Source organism: Olea europaea, chromosome 13, assembly GCF_002742605.1.
Source record: "Olea europaea var. sylvestris chromosome 13, O_europaea_v1, whole genome shotgun sequence".
In the NCBI taxonomy this organism is placed as follows: domain Eukaryota; kingdom Viridiplantae; phylum Streptophyta; class Magnoliopsida; order Lamiales; family Oleaceae; genus Olea; species Olea europaea.
The window spans coordinates 22,815,458-22,830,857 of NC_036249.1; the positions used below are offsets into that span (position 1 = coordinate 22,815,458).

The 15,400-nt window shown below is 32.3% G+C and overlaps 1 protein-coding gene across 2 annotated transcripts; it reads left to right on the forward strand.

The window, feature by feature from the left end:
- The first annotated feature begins 352 nt into the window (after nt 1-352).
- Nucleotides 353-2,166, forward strand: LOC111407912 (protein SPEAR3-like). 2 transcript variants are annotated; one of them, XM_023037626.1, is made up of 5 exons: nt 353-773; nt 926-1,036; nt 1,457-1,524; nt 1,619-1,703; nt 1,856-2,166. In XM_023037626.1, exons 1-5 carry the CDS (start codon nt 561-563, stop codon nt 1,961-1,963), a joined length of 585 nt encoding a protein of 194 aa, XP_022893394.1. In that variant the 5' UTR covers nt 353-560; the 3' UTR covers nt 1,964-2,166. The 2 variants fall into 2 exon arrangements, with proteins under 2 accessions (XP_022893394.1, XP_022893395.1); XM_023037627.1 differs by having other exon boundaries at nt 1,630-1,703.
- Nucleotides 2,167-15,400: the final 13,234 nt, after the last annotated feature.

A 15,400-nucleotide genomic window follows, 5' to 3' on the forward strand; every position in this document is an offset into this window, starting at 1 on the left:
AATTTTTTTTTTTTAAATTAGTTTATAAAACGATTAGTAAACCGAGTGGTGCATGTGAACATAATTAATCATTTTTCTCTTTGAAAGATTGTTATATTTTATTTATTATATTTGGATGGAGAATCAAAAAAAAAAAGAAGAAGAGCAAACGTGTTGAAGAGGCGCGTTCGACAAGAAATATTTTGCATTATTGCATATTAAATCAGTTAAAATCAGAGACAATCACTTTCAAGTCATTAGTTTTTTCCCAACTCGATGACTTAGGCAAGAATATAATATATGTATTTATCGAAGTTATCAAAACGAGTTAGAACGACATTATTATAAAATCCAAGTATATATTATATAGATAGAATGAATCACATAAATCTACACACAATCTGATACAGCGATGCAATAATTAATCAGTGCAAAATGTTGACAGCTTAAAAGGGCATTAGAAGATCTCTCGGATTCCTTGCCAGTTTGTTGGATTAGAGTCTTCAAGAATCAAAATTTGTTTTCAAGTAGAAAGCAATTTTTTCTTCATTTCTTAGAGTCTAAATCATACAGTAAAAGGAATGGGAAGCAATTACTTTGGTGAGCCAAACCTAGGAAATGAAAGAGGATCATCTTCATCAAGAAAAGGGAAAAAAAGCAATTCAGAAAAGCCTAAACAACCTCAAAGAGGGCTTGGCGTTGCTCAGCTTGAAAAGATTAGATTGCATAGCCAAATGGGCTGCACCTACCTTCCTTCTTCTGTTCATACCCCTTATGCCCCAAATTTCAGCCAGGTATTCAGTAAATTATTATTATTATTATCTTTTGGTTAGATTTCTCCAATGAAATGATTAAAAGATAAATCATAAATTAATTATATGTTTGTTGATCATTTGTGAAATTTTTCTAGTTCTTGGAGTTTTATAATGTGCTGACATTTCTGCAGGAGGATATGAGACTTCCAACAGGCTATTCATCTTCGTCTACGTCCTTCCCATATTCATCATCAGTAGTATCCTCCTCTTCTTATGGATTTTCAGGAACCCAAAACTTCATGGTAGGAGAACTTTCAACAAAAGAATTTGTCATCTGATCTTATTACTATTTCCTTGCGATCATTACAATTAGGTTTGCAGTCGAAATTCAATTGTTAAAAACTTAATAGTGGGTAATTAGAATGGATCTGTATCATAACTAATTTTCTATGATCATCTCATCCACATTTTCCTCCAAAATCTGAAATGCCACTTTATTTGGAAATCCGATGCCTCATAATTAAGAATGATAATTAACCCTAGATAAGAATGACGAGCTTATACTTGATGATTTCAAGATATGGGTGTTTTTTGTTCAACTTAGTTTTTTTCATATTTCCGCTTACCTAATTTAGGTGGTAAAAACATTACCTTGTAGAAATAGAATATTGGGATGAAATCATAGGCAAATATTCTAAAGAAAATGTCTGTGTTTGTTATAGATGGGATTGCCAGACTCAGAAAGGGCAAATATCAAATATGAAGATTCCCAACCGAGCAGTGCTTCAAGGTATGTATTTATGTACTTCTCAAGTTTTTGCAAGATTTCTGTTTTTTAGTTTGAATACTTGCATAATTCCGTCGCAAATTGGGATTTAAATCAGATGGAATCCAGGCGCTGCAGTATCGGGAACCCAACATTTTTCGCAGCCAAGCACGGCAAAGCACTTCTTCAACCTGGAAGTAGAGGTACTTCACAACATTTTCGGGTTGAAAATATTGTTAGTCACTCAATTTATAGCATTGCTTCGCTTTAGTGGAACATAATCATCGAAAATGCTCACGAGCTAATACTGACCATTTTAATTTTTAATTTTTATTTTTTTATTTTTTTTTGCCAGGAATCGTTCAATGGGAAGAAGAAAGGCAGGGGTCGTTCAATGGGCTCAAGTAATCAGAATTCTGAAACAAGTGACACCCAAGAAATAGATTTGGAGCTCAGATTATAAGTTCAAACTACCAATTTCTAAAACTTTAGCCGATAGATTTGTAATTAAGTTGAGCATCTTGAGTCAACTTACAAGCAAGTTTAAGCGTCTTGATGCACTTGTCTTGTAATTTGTACTGTAGTAGAAGTTACTTTGACAAGAAATTTTTTATCAAATACATTCTATAACTTCTTTATTACAGCATGACTATGAGATAATTCTCAGTTCTGTTTCTTTTACATAAATTCATTCAAGAAAGTCTTGGATCAATTATTTAAGCATAATTGAGTTTTACAGATGTTTTCATTATCTTTAACATTTTTTTTTTTTTAATAATATGAACTTTATTAGAGAACCTCAAAAGGGCCATATATAACTGGACTATACAGGTTAAATTTGGATCAATTGTACATATTGGAAAATATATTAAGCTCTTATTGGTTGGACTAGACCTCATTGTACATTTCGTGAAGGTTAATGTGGATGGAAGGAAGTGCAAGAGGTCAACCGGGTCAAGCTGCTGCTGGAGGTGTCTTAAAGGGATGATGGGGGTTCATGGATTAATGGCTTTGCTTATAGAGTTGGAATATCATTCGTCTTAACAACAAAGCTTTGGGTGATTTATCATGGTCTCCGACTTTGTTGGGAGCAGGGTTATAGAATGGTTGAGCTGGAGTCATTTTCTAGTTGCGATTTAAAAGATCAATAATCATACCATTTGGTCAAATCATCATTGACATTTGATCAATACAATTGAAGGCCTTCAACAGCAGAATTAAGTCTGCTCCATAAGACATGTTCATAGGGAGGCCAATCACAACGCAGATTGGATGGCCACTCATTTCGACCATTTAAGTTTCGGCTTACATATTTTTAGCTCCCCTCATGGTGACTTGTCTTCTTCGGCTTACATATTTTTAGCTCCCCTTAAGGTGACTTGTCTTCTTATTTACTGACTGATGCTTTTGGTATATCTTAACCAAGATTTATGTAATTTGAGAGTTCTTTATTCCGTAGTATTAATTTTTTTATTTTTTATTTTTTAAATGTTGTGAAAGGTTGGATCGATCTAACCTGAAGGCATGCCAAAGGCGTATCCACAAGGCCTCAAATACATTTTGTACGAGATAAAATTGCTATGGAATTTCTTTTTATTCATCCAAAAATCATGGACAAGTCTCAATGAAAGATAATCAAGCATTCCTTGAACTTCTGTCACATGTTTTAGTTAGTCGTGAAAAAGATTTTATGACGACTTTAAGTCGTCGTAGAAAAGATAATTCTTTGTAGTATCATGTTATATGATAATTGTTTAGGTAAGCATATCATCTCATCAAACGCTAGTCAAAAGGAGAGGAGCCAAATATTAGTACCATATCAAACCACAAAGGTCCATGCATCATTAGAGATAGAAAGATTCCTCATATATAACTATACATTCACATGTATACAGTGGATAACTATATATGATTCACAGGAAATAAAATGTTTGTTCACTATTGTTTTGTTGCAAAATAATTGGAAATCGAGACAATCGAATAAAAAGTTAATACATGTTACTTAAAGGCAAACTTTTTAATTATACAAAGTACAAATATATATTATAGAATAATATTTAGGTACAATTAAAAGATGGAAACAAGAGATTATGTTGATTGCGTTTAAATCAATATTCTTTTAAATAAGAATAATGATTCCATTCAAAATATAGTAAGATGAACAAAGTGTAAAATATGGTTATACTATCTAATGTATGTTGTGGGCACATGTTGTAAAAACTACAGTGTCTGTGTATATATATATACACATTTATATTTTATACGCTGTTCTCGAAGCTATCCCTTGAAGATCGCTGCCTGTTTCATAAAACACAGTTAAGCAGTTCCAAATCAATCTTGTTAGACATCAAATCATCCTTAATGCCATAATCGAATATTAAATGATAATAGTCTATACAGAAATTTTATCTATTTATGTCTATCATACCTGTTAAAAAGTTGAGGATATTCTTTCTTAGAACTATACCGGTATGAAAGAATAATCCAAGATTCTTGTTAAGATTCATCTTATTAATTCTCACATTTCTACATGAATCAATGTTATTAGTAAGAGCAAAATGCATTCCGAGAATTACAATCTATGTGATATGGAAATAGATAACTTTCAATAACGCATTTGTATCTAATAAATAGACGGTCAAGTCTCAAAGTAATTTTCAATGAATTCCATCTGTATTTCAATATTTCCATCTTTTATTAAAACTAAAATAAAGACAATAAGATAGAGTGAAAGAGAAATAAATTCTAGGCAATTAGATTACCTAGAATTTATTTTTCTTTTCATGCAAATTACATACTTGCAATCAAAGGTACCCTAATATTCTAAGAACAAAAAACATAATCAATTATATTGCTAGAAACATGTTTAACAGAATCTCTATCTCTAGACCTTCATCTAGACATTATCTATTGGAAAAAAATCATACATCCCTCACACTCATTTTCTATTACATATTCTTTAATTTTTTATTTTTTTTTGTTTTTCATATTTTCTCATAATCTTTCCTACTTTTTAACCGTACATACTTAGAAAAATAACTTTTCAAAAAAATATTTTTCAAATATTCACTTTCACCCAATCACTTAATATATTTTTCTCTTTTGACATGGTGGCTGTAATCACTTTTCACTTGCTCTTAGTATTTATTTGATACACATTAGGGTACTTGACGGGGTAATACAATTAAAAGAAATATTGTCCATTACTATCCAATTCTTCTATGAAAAATAAGATTTTTTATGGAGCCAAAGGATTGGCGGGTTTGATGAATCTCCTTGGCCGAATCTTCTATTTTTTATGAGCTTATTATATATTTTAATTAATTTAGTTCTTACTATTAAGCCACTATGGCGTTTACATCCTTAGTAGTTTTAAAAATTTATTTATTTATTTTTTGAATAACTATTAAAACACTTCATATTGTTTTTTATTTGGATGGTTTAGATTAGTGAATCAAATTTGCGAGTTTTATCTTGTCGAGTTTTCCATATTTTTGTGAAGATTCAATTCTCAAAATATGTAAGTATTTGCAAAATCAACAAAATTTGGTGAACGCGGAATTTTTTTGCTTACATAGGTATGTCAACGAGCTGAGCCGAGTTGGCTCTCGAGCAAAAGATTCTAGGCTAGGGTAAAATAACTGAGCTTTTTTTTTTGGGCCCGAGCTAGGCTGAGCAAAAGCTCAACAAAAAAAATTAGGTTTGACCTGAACTTTCGACTTGGGGCTTTTCGAGCCGAGCCGGCTCGGGTTTTGTTCGGTTTGCTTTTTTTTAATCAAAAAGGCAGCAACTAACAATGTTAGTTGCTGCCAAACAAGGCACCCTGCTGCCTTTATTATTATTTTTTTAAATACATCTCGGTTCTCCCGAGCTGACGAGTCACACGGGTCGGCTCGAATTTTGCTCGGCACCTAAAAATGGGGTTCAGCCGGAGCCTCGAGCCGGACGGGCTCGAGCTTTTTTTGAGCCAAGCCACGGGCGGCCAAAGCTAACGAACCCGATTGCCATCCCTAGATTTACAATATTACAAAAAATTATATCATATAATTGACATGTCACATACGTAATTTCTTTTATTTTTATTTTTATTATTTTTTTGGTCCCTTTGCATGGAAGGAAAACATTAATTTTACACTTTTATCTTCCAAGATTTTTGTTGGGTGATATTAGGCTCTCTTGACTCCAAAAGTTAGCTCAGAGGGTGAGACTTTCCCTCACACTTATAAACTGACTACCAACCCCTTCTACTATTGATGTGGGACAATATCAACAATATCTCCCTCACACATTGGGTCTTACGGGAGACTAAACCCGTCTCTCCCTCACACATTGGGCCCTACAAGAGACTCTCCCCCTCACACAAACCCGCGTCTCTCGTGACTGTTGGGCCTGAGATTGTTGATAATTTGGGCTCTGATACTAGTGTTAAGTGGTATTGGGCCTTCTCAATCTCAAAATCTAGTTCAAAAGGTAAGACTTTCTCTCACACTTATAAACAGACCATCAGTGTAACACCTCGAATTTTACCTATATTTTTATATGGGCTAAATTTAATGTTGGTCATTTAATAGATGAAATAGTCCATGCCAGTCTTGCCATCACATTAAAGTTCAAAAGTTGAAGTGATAAACGCAACACACTTATGTGTACTTTTTAGAATTTATCGTAAGTTATTTGGATCGAATATTTAAGTATTTTAAAAGTTGATGAAATATATCAAATATTATACTCATTTGTAGCTTGTATGAAATAATATATTTGGGCTCAAGAAAAAATAATTTTGAGTTAGTCCTGTCCGAGTTATTCTAATAAAAAGAAAAGTGTTAACTTTTTCATATTTTATTAATATATATAATAAAATAAAATAAAAAGGACATAACTTTAGGTAAGAATTTAAGAAGATTTTAATCATAATTTTCATTAACTTTTGATGATAATAATTAACATAATTAATTCTTAATTAACGTGAAATGCATTGGTTGAATTACGTCTCCAACGTTTGAAGTCCCTAAAGGTTCCGGGTGAGTGACTTATTTAAAGTGTGAGGTGAGAGAATATTTTGTTAGAAATTTTTATAAGTCCATTTTTATTTTAACACACAAACACTTTATTCACTTTTACATTATCATTTCAAATCACTTTTGTTTCAGAATATTTGGTGTTAACTAAGATAAGAATACATCATGCAAAATGGTAAATTCTTATTCCTTGATGTTTGTATAATTTTGGCATAAAATGCTATGAGGCCTTTGGGTCGAACTCTATGTTAAATCCTTCGGGATGAACTGTTAGGCCAAAGATGTTAAATCCTACGGGATGGACCGTTTGGTCAAGTATGTTAAATCCTACAGGATATGGGAATTCTTAAGAAATTCCTTGAACTCTAAATTTAAGAAGTGACGGTATGTTATGTTAGTTTTATATTTTTATCATATAAATAAGAATGTGCACGTATTCTTATTGAGTGTTTTCAAAATACTCACTCTTATTAAAATTTCAGATTGGAACGAGTCATGTGGACGCATAGAACATTGACCGAGTGATGCTTATGGGGTCACCAAGTAAATTTTCTAGAAAATATAATTATCAAACTTTTATTTAAAGAACATCTTCATATTGAATTTTGTGCACATTGTTTAATGACTATTTTTATGCATCTTCAACATTTAATGAAAGTAATATTTTCGTTTAAATTAGACAAACAAAATATTGGTAACAACTTGAGCTATTTTTATTTAAAAAAAATAATAATGAAAAAGATCTTGGGACGTTACAATCAGCCCCATAATCGACATGGGACAACCTCAACAATTTTTGAGACATTGGCAAAACATGTAATGGATTTGTTGTGATACTTGTAGGAGTTATCTGGAATGGAGTAATTTCGTGTGCATGATTGAGTCTGGAAATCTTGTGGGATTCATAGATCTCTCTTTAGGTGTAGTAATTAATGTGGACAATAAAATATTCCACTGAATCCATTTCTAGCCATGGTCGAAGATTTTATTCTTGAATTAATTACTTAATTTTGAAGCAAAACTGTTCCACTGGTTTTGTATCATTGTATTATAATTAACAAGATATGTAACAACTGGACATGGGACCTTGGAAAGTACAATGAAGCTTCGGACCCACGTGTGAAGATGCTCAATATATTGATCATCTCTTTCTATGTGGAAATTATATAGTCCAACAAAAATACCCTAACACCACCTAGACTATGAAGAGTGCAAACGAAGGTCAAATGATCAATCTTACTGGGAGGAACAATCCAAGTTTTTATTTATTATGAGATTTATCATTAGCATGTCCTGTAAAATGATGTCTCCTTTGGACACTCTAATCATAAAAATTTCAATGCTCATTTGAGCTTTACACCTACTTGCTCATTTAAGAAATTTAATGAGCTATAATATTATATTAATATTTATGATTCCATCTTAAGAAGTCAATCTTATTAATAGAATTATTTCAAGCCATTATATGTTGGTTATTTTTCTTATACTTAATCAATGTGAAATTTAACCTTAACAATGTGATGATCACTTTTATTGAATAAATATGAGAGGTCAGCAACACTATTCCATTAGTGATCATGAACAAGTTGATGATTTCGAAATCGAATTACTTCAAGATTGATGTAAATCTATATTGGCATAGATTTTCAATATCATGTTATTTTGGGTTTTTTATTTTTGCTTTTTTCCTTTTGAATGATTCAAATCACCATTTTTCTAGTATGTGTATATTAAGGCTTGGCATTTCATTTTAAAAGGTCAGTCATGTTTAACAAGAATAGCTCAAACCCTTGTACGTTATACGTTTATTTCATCATTATTTGAAGATTTTGAATTTAGCATTAACATATCTTAATAAGATGGTGGCTCCTTTTTGTAATGAATTCTAATATCATATTATGAATTAAAGATATATAGGTACGCTCTCTCTCTATATATATAAATATATAAAAGCTTCTTACATTTGTAGAAGAACAACTTTTTAAAACCCCCACCCCATTCCCAGAGCTGCTTCCCGGAAAAGAGAATATATGGGATTTATTTTTATTTTTCAAATGAGCATTTGTTTGGTTAAAAAAATAATTTACATGACTTTATCATGGAAGGCTGATTATCAATATTTATATCTACCTTTCACAAAGGTAGGGAATGTTTAGAATAATTTATTATGAATGTCGGAGGTAAACACAATATCTTTTGTTCTTATGTCTCACTTTCTGTTCGCTTAATCATCAAAAAACACTAAAGAAAAAGGTAGTTGATCATTTAATTACGGAATTGTAATTTTAAACACATTTAAGGTATTATCGAATGAACTTGACTTTTAAAAATAGAGAGTGAATTTAACTCTTTCGAAAAGAGCCAATTCTCTGTTTGTATTTTTTTTCAAGAATATATTTAATAAAATTGCATATTCAACGCTCCACTACTTAAATTTATTTATATTATATTATATTGCATATTATAACTATTGAAATGTAAACAAAATGTATTAATTAAAAAATGAAGGGAAAAATTAAATAAATGTTGGGAAAAATAAAATAAAGAATTTGTTGAAGAGAGGTACCAGTTAATTAGGGTGCTTAGCACATGCCTCTAAAAGTATCTCCAAAATACTCTTTAAACATGATATGTTCTCTATTTTAAATAGTTAACCATTTAATCATGTTTCAAGAGACTTTTTAAATAATATTTTAATTTAGTGTAGGTTTGGCTCTACAAATTACTCATTCTCTATAATTAAATGCATTCAAAATATTTCAATTTTTAATGTATGAAAATAATATAATAATTTAGAGAAAAGTTAGTTAAAATAAAAGATAGAGAAAATAATAAATATTTTTTGAGAATAGTAAAATTTAAGTATTAATTATAAAGAACCCGTTAGAGTATTTCAAAATTTTTACTCTCTAAATTTATAGATACTCACTAAATTATAGAATATGCTCTTTAACGATAGATAGTATATTGGAAATGCTAACTTGGATAGTTGCATGAAAAGGGTGTATAAAAAAATTTACATTTCAAATTTAAAGATACTATCAATTTTGACCTAGATGTTTTTTAAAAATAAAGAGTTCATTGAAGTTATAATTGGATATTGGGAGATCCAATGACTACTACGATTTAAGCTACAAGAGTTCTAGAGTTAAGTCATTAATATAAGGGGGAAATTCATAATCAATGTGTATTATTTACACCAATTCAAAAATCAAGTAGATAGTTTGAAAATTCAAAATTCATGTATATATTTAATTAATTAAAAATATTTATTAAATAAATATAATAAAGTCACAGTTATACGATTAATGGTCACAAATTCATAATTATAGTTCACAAACTTATTTACAAGTAACATATCAACAAATTAATTAGCCACAAATTATTTCGTGATCACAAATCAAAAATTTTATAGGTCACAGATTATGAGGTCACAGATGATTCAAATTATAGGTTACAGATTAATAATTAGTCCAAATAGTTGATAACATGCACTAAACACCCCCACCCCCACGGCCTATTCTGATCTACTACCAATCTTGGTCACAATTCACCATCACATAAACGTAGCTTGCACCACACCACCGTAACCTCACCACCACTGCCATAGCCCAAAATTGGCACCACAATCACCACCCAAACTGCCAATGCCAGTACCACTACCACCAGCAAAACACGCAACCAAATAGTTTGGCCACATACATCAAACATTCCACCCCCAATTTGATCCACCACCAATACTTGGTCTCAAATCAACCAAATAGTTGGTCAGAAACATTATCCCACCCCCACCTCCACCACATTATCCCCACAACCACACCAACAACAAAATCGACAAAAACATACAACCATCACCGCCACAATCACTGCCCCTTGCCACCGGCCAAATTTAACAAAACCCCAAACGCCCAGATCCACCAGAACCGCCACATTATTGTGGCCTACATCACCATCGAAAGCCTAGCCACCGCACACCACCACCACAGCTACCAACAACTATCGCAGCAAATTTAATTGGAAAATCACCAAAAAAAAAAAACTCCGATAGTAGATTGGTTAAAAAAACTCCTAAAAAAAGCATTGAAGCTTCATCGTGCAGTAGCGCCGCCTCATTGTGCGTAGCGACACTATTAGTAGTGAGGCACTGTTGGGTTTTTGGTGGCGATGCTACTGCTTCGCCGCTTCGATTAGTAAGCACCGTTGCCCACTTGTGTTGCTGTTATTTGAAGCTATCGAAATAAGGGGAGAGATAGGTTGAGAAGATGATGGTGCGACGTCGGATGCTGGTGAGGGAAGAGGTAGGTCGAGATAGAGAGATGAGAGAAAGAGGGACAGGGAGAAGGAAAAGGAAAGGGAGAGAGAGACGAGTGTTTGGGAAAAAAATGATTTAGGGTTTGTTTGGGATATTAACTCAATAACTCTATTTTGATTAAAAATTCTTTTCACCTGATTTTTGCACTCTGAAATTAAAATGCCTGTGTCTATGTAATTTCCACTTAATATATCTTGGGGAAATTAGGCCCACTACCTTTAGGAAAAAAAAAAAAAAACAGATTAATATCCTTAAACCTAATTAGAACTACAAATTCTTGTATTAATTGCACCCAAAATTCCAAAATAAAATATCCACGAATTGTTTTTGTCACTTTTTTGAGTCCCCCCCCCCCCTCTCTCTCTCTCTCTCTCAAGATTTGGTCACATTTTTTATTATTCGTTACTTTTTCTTAATTTTTTTTGTCACTTTTCGTTTAATAGTCTTTTTATTTCTTATTTTTGTATATATAGGACTGAGAGTTAATCATACCATATGAATATTGGTTTAAAGGGACACAATATGCTACTTTTTTTTATGAAAATTTAAAATGATACTCTTTAGGAGAGACATACCTTAAGTCCTAAAAAAAAATGACACACATTTTTACATTTTGAACTTTATAAATTTGTTGTCAATTTTAATTATATATAAATAAAACGACAAATCAACTATTTTATTGATGCAATTGCATGTCAATGACAAATTAATCTCTTTTTAATAGTATCAAAATTTAGATTTAATAGACAAGTGACGTTTACATTTTTATGAAGGTTGTTCTATGTGATACAATTTCGATCACGACAACAATTTCAATCACTTACGTATTGATTGATTGTTGAGATAGTTTAGGCTGGGTTTTACAAATGAGCGGGAGCAAGGAGCTTTGGTATCTGATTTTTGATTTATAAAAAAAAAAAGGGAAAAACAACTTTATATTAGTGGGTCACATGATCCACCAGGACCCTCGGGTCTGCCAATGTTCCCATTAAACAATTTTTGATATATATAAAATGGCATTTTTCACATAAAAAATACTCAATGATTTGGTTTTACTCACGCTTCATTTCCTCTGCATGTTATGTATCTCACCAAGAGTAAATCGAACGCGCATGTCTTCTATTCAAGTGCTCAACAGTTTGCTTTACCAAATCTTTCACCAATAAATAATCACTTCCATGAAGAAAATTAGATTAGATTTAATTTGATTGACTCGATTTGATTAAACCAATCAGATTTGATTGCATTTGGTCTGATTCGATCATTATTATTTAACTTGATGGTTTATATGATTTTCTAAATTCCAAGTTTTATCATTTATGCTTGATTAGCATATGAATTGTGCAGATCCTATATAAAGCTGTGTAAAGTTCTTAAAATTATAAATGAGAATCACGTCAATTCCGCTGTGTATATATCTACAACAAACAAAAAATCACAGAAAAATTAAAGAAGACAGAAGAGCACACGATATACTCAGAACTGGTTACTTCTGCGTTTAAAGCTCCACCAAACTGTATATTTGCTCATTTGCACTGGAATCAACAACAAACGTTACATAGGATGAAGATTACACAGCGAATCTCACTCGAAGATCCCAAATCACTCATTATTCCTCAAGTGAAGTCTCCTCCACACCCCTTAAATGAGCACACAGGTCAAAACTACTCAAAAATTCCAAAATCCTACTAGCAATCTAAAAAGAATTATTGTAGCAACAATATTCTAGAAATCATATTACAGTATAACCTCACTTGGAGAGAAATTTTTACAGAGTAGAAACAGAAAAAGAATTGCGTAGGGTGAGGAAGCCAGCAAAATTTTATTTTCCGAAACCTTGCATCTGTAAGATATTAAATTAACCTTAATGCCAAGATCTTAAAATTTCATAATTTTCACATATGAATAAAATGATCAAGAAATATACTTTGATCCATGGAGATAATTGAAATATTTTAAATCTGCAAAACAAGATAAACAAGTAATGAAGAAAACGTTTCTCTCAACTTGACCCCTCTTTCTTGTGACTTTTCAATTGACTAAATCTATGGGTATGTAGCCAACATATGTAGGGTAGAGAGAAGATGGTTTTGTCCAAAAATAACTTCCAGTAACCACTCCCTATAAAGGTGGTTAATTAGGAAAATAACCCCCCATAGATCTCACAAAATCGACGTGCCTATCTTTTATGAGTCAATAACTACCTCAACATTTAAGATTCAAATAAAGTTAGTTATTTTTTCTGGTTATGTGGGACATTAATTCTTACATTCTCCCACTTTGCCCATATGACGACGGCACTTTATTTGAATTGATATGGTAACTATAATAAACGCATAACATCAGCTCATTTGCGCCTTTAGTGAGATTAGGTTAATATTGTAATTAAATAACTTGCTAACATGGGTCATGGCGGTAAACATCATTATAGCAACATTTTCCCTTCCATGTAACACGATGCTAGTAAATCACTTAATCACAATCCATAACGGGAAGTAACTATAATATCCCAATAATATCTTTGTCAAAGACGATTCTTGTTATCAATAATCCATATCCATAATTACGTAATACATGAAAAACAAGAAATATCAGAAACACGGTAAATGAGATCTCTATTAATGTCTTAGAACAAAACATGAAGATTGAGATCCATAAACAAAACTCATGGATCAAAGCCAAGACCCATAAGATCAACATGCTCTTTAAATGTCCTTGGTGGTAATCCTTTAGTTAAAAGATTTGCAATCATGAGCTTGGTCTTAATATATTCTATAGACACTCTTTGTTTCTGAACTTCCTCCTTAACGGCCAAATATTTGAGCTGTATGTGCTTAGCCCCATTAATATATTTGTCGTTCTTCGAGAAAATGACTGCTGTGGAATTATCACAATACACTCTTAGCGGTCTAGTAATACTGTCAAGAATTCCATGTCTTGAGATAAATTTTCGTAGCCATAATGCATGAACTGTGGCCTCAAAGCATGCCACAAATTCAGCTTCCATGGTGGATGCTACTATGACAGTGTGTTTGGCGCTCTTCCATGATATTGCTCATCAAACTAATAGGAACAGTAACCAGACGTTGATTTTCGACTGTCATCACAACTAGCAAAATCTGAGTTGGAGTAACCAATCACTTCTAATTGATCAGAACTTCGATACATTAGCATGTACTGTCTTGTTCTCTTCAAATACCTTAATACTTTCTTCGCAGCTTTCCAAAAATCAATTCTGGGATTACTTTGGTATCTCCCTAGCATACCAACTACAAAGCTGATGTTTGGTCTCGTACAAGTCTCTGCATACATCAAGCTTCCAACAACAGACGCATAAGGAATATTTTCCATACTTCTCCTTTCCAATGCATTCATTGGACGATCCCTTTCACTTAACTTGTCCCCTTTACAAATAGAAGTAGGAGTGGTAGCACAAATAACAATATTAAATCTTTCAAGAACTTTATCGATATATCCTTTCTGAGACAATCCTAACCTTTTACGTGATCTATCATGGAATATCTCAATTCCTATCACGTAGGATGCCTCATCCATATCTTTGATTTCAAAATTCATAGAAAGAAATTTCTTGGTTTCGTGCAGTAAAGCAAGATCACTACTAGCAAGCAATATATCATCAACACATAGAATCAGGAAAATAAACTTACTCCCATTGACCCTCAAATATATACACCTTCAAAGGACGTGATGGTATCATTAAACTTAATATACCATTGCCTGGAAGTTTGTTTAAGTCCATATATCGATTTCTTTAACTTGTATACCATATGCTCCTCTGCTTTAATCAAGAAACCTTCAAGTTGATCCATATAGACCTCTTCATTTAAATTCCTGTTTAAAAAAGTAGTTTTCACATCAATCTGATGTAACTCTAAATCAAAATGAGCTACTAGAGACATTATGATTCTAAGAGAGTCCTCTTCGATGAAGGAGATAATGTATCTTTGTAATCAACACCTCATTTTTGAGTGAAACCTTTTGCAAGAAGTTTAGCTTTATGTCGTTCAATATTGCCATTACAGTCGCGTTTGGTCTTAAAGACCCATTTACACCCGACTAACTTAGAACCTTTAGGCAAATCAACAACGTCACAGACTTCATTCTGTTCCATTGATTTCAACTCATCATTCAGAGCATTGATCTACTTTTCAGAATCATCACATTCAATAGCTTGTGAAAATGAAACTGGATCTTCACTTGTCCCTAAATCATAATCAGATTCTTGCAGATATACTAAATAATCATCTGAAATAGCTGATCTCCTTTCTCTTTGAGATCTTCTTAATATTATTTCTTTTGGTTGTTCTGCAATTGGTTCATTGGTGACAATCTCATTATGGAGTGAGCGACTGACCCACTAGATTGTTGCTCGGTATTGTTATACTGTTCTACAACAGGAGAAACAACAATTTCCCTTGAAGTTATGGGGATCAGGACAGGTACCCGAACTTCTTGAATGATCACATCACGTAATGTGTCACTCCCACTAATTTTACCATTCTCAAAGAACCTGGCATTTTTGGCTTCTACAATCTTCATACTGTGGTTG